The 5,578-nt window shown below is 48.7% G+C and overlaps 1 protein-coding gene across 1 annotated transcript in view; it reads left to right on the top strand.

Annotated features, from left to right (window-relative positions):
• The first annotated feature begins 23 nt into the window (after window positions 1–23).
• JKAMP (JNK1/MAPK8 associated membrane protein) overlaps window positions 24–5,578 on the top strand; it is an 8,168-nt gene continuing 2,613 nt past the window's right edge. Inside the window, exons 1-3 of the mRNA XM_006026224.3 lie at window positions 24–460; window positions 2,291–2,497; window positions 4,177–4,358. Coding sequence (XP_006026286.1) covers window positions 399–460; window positions 2,291–2,497; window positions 4,177–4,358 — 451 coding nt within the window. The 5' untranslated portion in view covers window positions 24–398. The remainder of the gene's footprint in view (window positions 461–2,290; window positions 2,498–4,176; window positions 4,359–5,578) is intronic.

Here is a 5,578-nt window from a genome sequence, read left to right as displayed (position 1 = left end):
AGCTCTGCCCCCTTCCCCCCCTCCCCGCGGGCCCTGGCACCGGGTGCTGCCTGCCCCCCGGCCTGGCCTCGGGGAGGCGGATCCCTGCCGGGCCCCGGGGAGCTGCGCTCGAGGGGAGCCGGGAGCAAGTGGGTGCCGGGGCCGACCCCGCCGAGAGCAGCGTCGGCAGAGGGGGCGGGTGGGCAGGCGGCTCCTGAGACTCGGTGCAGCGGTGTCGGGGCTTGCTTCGGGTCCCAGCAACAGGGAAGGCCGCGCCGCGCTGCAGACACCGTCACCGCGGCCCTGGGCGGGGGTTGCTCTTACAGGTGTGTCCCAGGGGACAGAAGACGGATGACCACAAGATCTGCCGGCCGTGCACAGAGTCCCCAGACCGCTACGACTGGCTGTACCTGGGCTTCATGGCCATGCTGCCCGTGGTGCTGCACTGGTTCTTCATCGAGTGGTATTCGGGGAAGAAGAGGTGAGGAGCTGTTTGCTCGCGGTTCCCCGACGGGCGCCTGGGCGGGAGTCTGCATGTGGCTCAGATCCTTGGCTGTACGCGCCGCTGAGCCCGTGGCCGCGCCGCCTTTTGTAGCCACCTGGTGTAGCGGCCGTGCTGCGCGCCGCGATGGTTTCGTGCTGTACGAACACGGTACTTTTCCCAAGGCTTCTGTTTTAAACTGGTATTAAAGCCTTCGGTGACTGAAAACGAGTAAAGCCTTTCGTTCTGCAGCCTGTCGGAAGAGATCCGTTTGAACACGCATCCGTGCGACGTGGCAGGGCCTGTAATCGAGCGTGAGAAGTAGTAACCGAGTATAACAGATAGAAAGATGCCGGTTTATAAAAATGAAACGAATGAGTGAAACTGGGTGCCGGGACGTCTTCACGTGCAGAAGATGTCTGTCTTGTAGGAACTTGCGTGGTGGTGGTAATAGTAGTAGTGCCCTGTGGTTCAGTGATAGAGTCCTTGTCCTTGTCTGCTGCACGGGACACCTGGGTTAGATTCCCATCTGGACTCAGTCTGGTCTTTGCTTCGAGCCCAGGCCGCCTGCTGTCTCAGTGGCCTAAAGGTAGGATGGCAGGTCCGGGCAGCCTCCACTCCTCCAAAAATTCCTGCCCAGGCTCATGCATCAAAGGTCTGGATGACCCTTGTGCATACACCATAATTCAGGAGGATCAACGGTGGTGGTTGTTGTTGTTGTTGTTGTTTGTTGTTATGAAAAAATAATACTAGGATAATCCTATTGCAAGCATATAGACTCATTGTTCAGTGATAGTTCTGTTTAAACAGAGAATGTGCAGTGCATTAATACCTCTATAACGTGCCTTGATGTAAATGTGGAGCAGACAGACTGAGCAACCCTACGCTGCTCTAGGTCAGGTCAGTTGATTCATAGGTTCATAGATGTTAGGGTCGGAAGGGACCTCAATAGATCATCGAGTCCGACCCCCTGCATAGGCAGGACAGAGTGCTGGGTCTAGATGACCCCAGCTAGATACTCATCTAACCTCCTCTTGAAGACCCCCAGGGTAGGGGAGAGCACCCCCTCCCTTGGGAGCCCGTTCCAGACCTTGGCCACTTGAACTGTGAAGAAGTTCTTCCTAATGTCCAATCTAAATCTGCTCTCTGCTAGCTTGTGGCCATTATTTCTTGTATGTTAGGGCAGCCCTTTGCTCAGAGCAGACTATTCCAGACTTCCTCACCTAGCGGCGGGGCGCTGTGATAGCACCTACTCTTGGCAGGCAGCTGCCTCTTTCAAGCTAATCTGTTTCCTCTGGGCACTGATATAACTTGTATCCGGGTGCAAATGGACACTAGTTACATTGGTGTTGTGTATGTGCTTGTCCCAGTAGGTGAAAGCACGGCAAATTATGACACTGTTTGAAAGTGCTGCTCCTAAACCAATGCATGCTAGTCTGTAAAAAGCAGCCTTCAGGCTCCAGGTCACTGCACACGTAGGATCTGTGATATGCACCTGTGATGTGCATTGTGAGGAGACACCTCCTCTGGTAGTTTGGTCTTGGTTGTTTGCTAGACTGCTAACAGCGCAAAGGTTAGTTTCAGACATTCAAACACAGTCTGACTGCACATGTAAAGCTGTCTGAATCCTGGATTATGTGGATTTAATGTGCGGACTCTTTACTGTCCACTCATTACAAAATAAAGTTTTAAAGCGGTCAGCAAGGTGGTTTCCTGTCCTGTCCTGTCCTTAACTCAGCAGAAGTTCAAAATTGAAAGGCTATTTTTCAGTCAGCATTTTCATTCTTTTTAGTAGTAACAGTGACATGAAGCACCTTTTCCTTCCTCCAGTTCCAGTGCATTGTTCCAGCACATCACGGCCTTATTTGAATGCAGTGTCGCAGCTATAGTTACGCTGCTTGTGAGTGACCCGGTGGGTTCCCTGTGCATCCGCTCCTGCAAGGTGGTGATGCTGTCAGACTGGTATACGATGCTGTACAACCCAAGCCCGGATTACATTACCACTATTCACTGCACTCATGAAGCAGTCTATCCTCTGTGAGTACAAAATCTGTTCCACTCAGTTTTTTTTCCCCCCTTAATTTGGTGTTGAATTCTCTGTACTTCATGATTTTAACTGTTCGCTCAACTGCAGTTATTATGTTGGCAAAACGTACTTACTATTTTCCTATTTCCCTTGTGAGAGGGCAACTTGGGTGTCCTCCCAAATGCATGTCATTTGACTTAGATTCAGACAATTCCTGCAGCATGGAGATTTATTTAAAAGCCAATCACGAATGTGAAAGAGAACATGGCGCTTGAATCAAGTGAGGGGGGGAAAAAAGATCAGAACTTCTTATGACAACACAAGTGCTAATTAAGTCAGATTTCACTTGGGAGATGGCATCAGGTTTCTTGTCAGCATTGCGGCTCCTGCTGTCCTGTTTCATTCTTGTATCGATGAGGGCCCTTAACGGTCCCCACAAAGGTGCAGAATGCATGAGGCTTTGAGCCAAACCAGGCGCTGTCCAAAAAACCTTTGGAAGTTGGTGATTTGCTCTATTCACTCTCATGTGCTTCTCCAGAGCACTCAGCAGCTTGCCAGCTCAGTCAGCCAAACCACCCAACACCCTCAGTGTCCCGTGACCACAGCTTTATTGGGAGTGAGTTTGCTCATTGTTGCAGCCTCGTGTTCTAGGAGAATTCTGCTTGTTCCCGTGCAAGTGGTGACAAAACAGTCACAGTGGGAGTTACTGGTAGTCCTGGAATTTGTCCTTATGAACCTGTTACTGCAAGGCAAGCTGGAACGTGAACTCGCAGCACATCACCTGCTTTGCAACCTGCCTGTGTGCATGCTGTCATGGTGCAGTAGATGCAGGGTAGGTTGCCCCTAATAAAGGGATAAGGTAGTTCTCACTTAACCAGGGCAAGAGGATGCAGATAGGCAGTTGCTGCAGAATATCCAATGAAATATGAATTCACATTCTCATTTATCTCACATCCTGTGTGCCTGTATCCTTCCAAACAAGAGATGCCTGTATCTTTACCATCTTGCCAATGAGCACCGAGAAAGACTGCCTACTGTGTGAGGGTTTGGGCGGATAGAGGACTGGCAGTGGTGAATTTTAATATGCTGTATTTTCTCACGTAGAGCATGCCCCAGAATAAGATATACCCCTTCTTTTTGAAAGGCACAATGAAGTAGCCTTTCCTTGTAGTAAGTAGCTGAGTATCAGCAAGTAGAAGCTGAGCCAGCTCATCCTTCTGCTTCCTATGGATCCCTGCAGGCTTTACTTCCACTTTGCTCAAAAAGTGCTTTTACTATATTGCTTACACACACTCCAATTTCCAGCTGCTATTTTTTTGGAAGAAAGATGCAGGGTGTATGCAAAAAGTGCATTCACTTCAGGGTGCAGCATTATCAAACAACAATGGATCTGGGGAGCCTTTTGGTAACCTCCCCCCGTGCTGTCACTCTCCAAAGGTGGGTGTGGTCTAGTAGGCAGGAGTCAGAAAACCTGTATTTTGTTTGCATTTCTCCCACTGTCCTGCTCCACGAAGTGGGGTAGGTCAGGGCAGTATTCCGTGCCTCTGCTCCCCTTTCCCATCACTTGGGTGTTTTGACTGCAACCCCTTCAGAGCTGAGACCGTGTCTAGCAGGAAACAGCCTGGCACTTATGGTAGAAGTCCAGAAGTTAAGGTCATGCAAACAGTAACTGTCGCATTTTCCTCTACAGATACACCATAGTGTTTATCTACTATGCCTTCTGCCTAGTGTTGATGATGCTGCTTCGACCTCTTCTGGTTAAGAAGATCGCCTGTGGCTTAGGAAAGTCGGATAGATTTAAAAGCATTTATGCAGCCCTCTACTTCTTCCCTATTCTAACTGTGCTTCAGGCTGTTGGAGGAGGCCTCCTCTGTAAGTTGCGTGTGTCACTTAAGAATGCATACACCTCCAACAGGGGACTTAATACAGTGGAAAAAGTGTGTCCTTTCCTACTGTGTGGGTGACAGCACTGCCCTAACTTTATGAAGAATAGTTTGTCCAGAAAGTATGCTTACTGGTCCATTGCTGCCTCTCAGGCCGGTTGTAACGTCATAGATCACTGCACACAGAGTCACTTAATCAACAAAGACATGCAACCTCTCATTCTTGGGAATAAATGGTCAGAAACCAAGAAGCCCCTATGTTAGATCAAAAGCAGATGTAGCTAACAGATCTATCCGTAGCTGCTGCTAGTGGAGGGTGACAGTTCATCATCTGTAGAGTTAAATGTATAGTCAGCCTAACCAAGATCTCTGAAGTCATTTCCAATAACACAGTGGTTTTCAACCGTGGTTCGTGTACCCCTGTGGGTCCACAGACTCACAGGTCCAGAAAGATGACTATGGTCAATCAAAAGTGTGTGAATACCCACATTTACAATTCAAGGGGGTCCGCATCCCCACTCTATTTTTTTTTTTAAGGTTTCGCCAATGAAAAAAGGTTGAAAATCACTGGTCTAAAGCATGTGCTTAGGGTTGAACAATTGAGATGACCCCCTACTCATCCTGAAGAAGCAGTGACCTTCCATCTAGGCAGTGAAACTACTGAGTCAGGCTTCTTTGCAGCTCTTTCTATTCAAATTTCCAAAAAAAAAAAAAAAAAAATCTATACAAGAGTTAGCAAAAGGTGATAGATGCATTTGGGAAGCAGCATGTTTGAGAGTCTAGGACATACTCCAGTGTAGCCAGTGTCTGGCAAGGGGACATGGAGTGGAAATAAATTGAACTCTTAGTGATAATGACTGCATCCCTTTTCTTCGGGTATAGGGATCTCAGTTTGGGGAATAGCAGGGAGGAGGAGGAGGAGGAAATGTCTTAAAGGGTTTAGCTGTTCTTTGACTGACAGCTGGGGAAGAGGGAGTGCTACTTCTCGGTATCGGCACTACCCCCCCTGCCATTGTGAGTCTCTTCTACCCATGTTTCTAGTTTGAAGGAGGGTGTAGGACTAGACTGTAGCAGCTTGCTATACAATGGGTAACAGCTCTTCACTAGCATTATAGACATTTGGACCTGCAAGAAGCTGAGCTTTGAAACCACCAAAAACAAAATAGCTCATGCTCAGCTCGTGTTGGGCTGCAGCAATTCAGAGGAATG

This window comes from Alligator sinensis, unplaced genomic scaffold (assembly GCF_000455745.1).
Source record: "Alligator sinensis unplaced genomic scaffold, ASM45574v1 scaffold708_1, whole genome shotgun sequence".
In the NCBI taxonomy this organism is placed as follows: Eukaryota; Metazoa; Chordata; order Crocodylia; family Alligatoridae; genus Alligator; species Alligator sinensis.
Note: the sequence above shows the minus strand (reverse complement) of the source record. Positions and strands in the feature narration are given on the sequence as shown.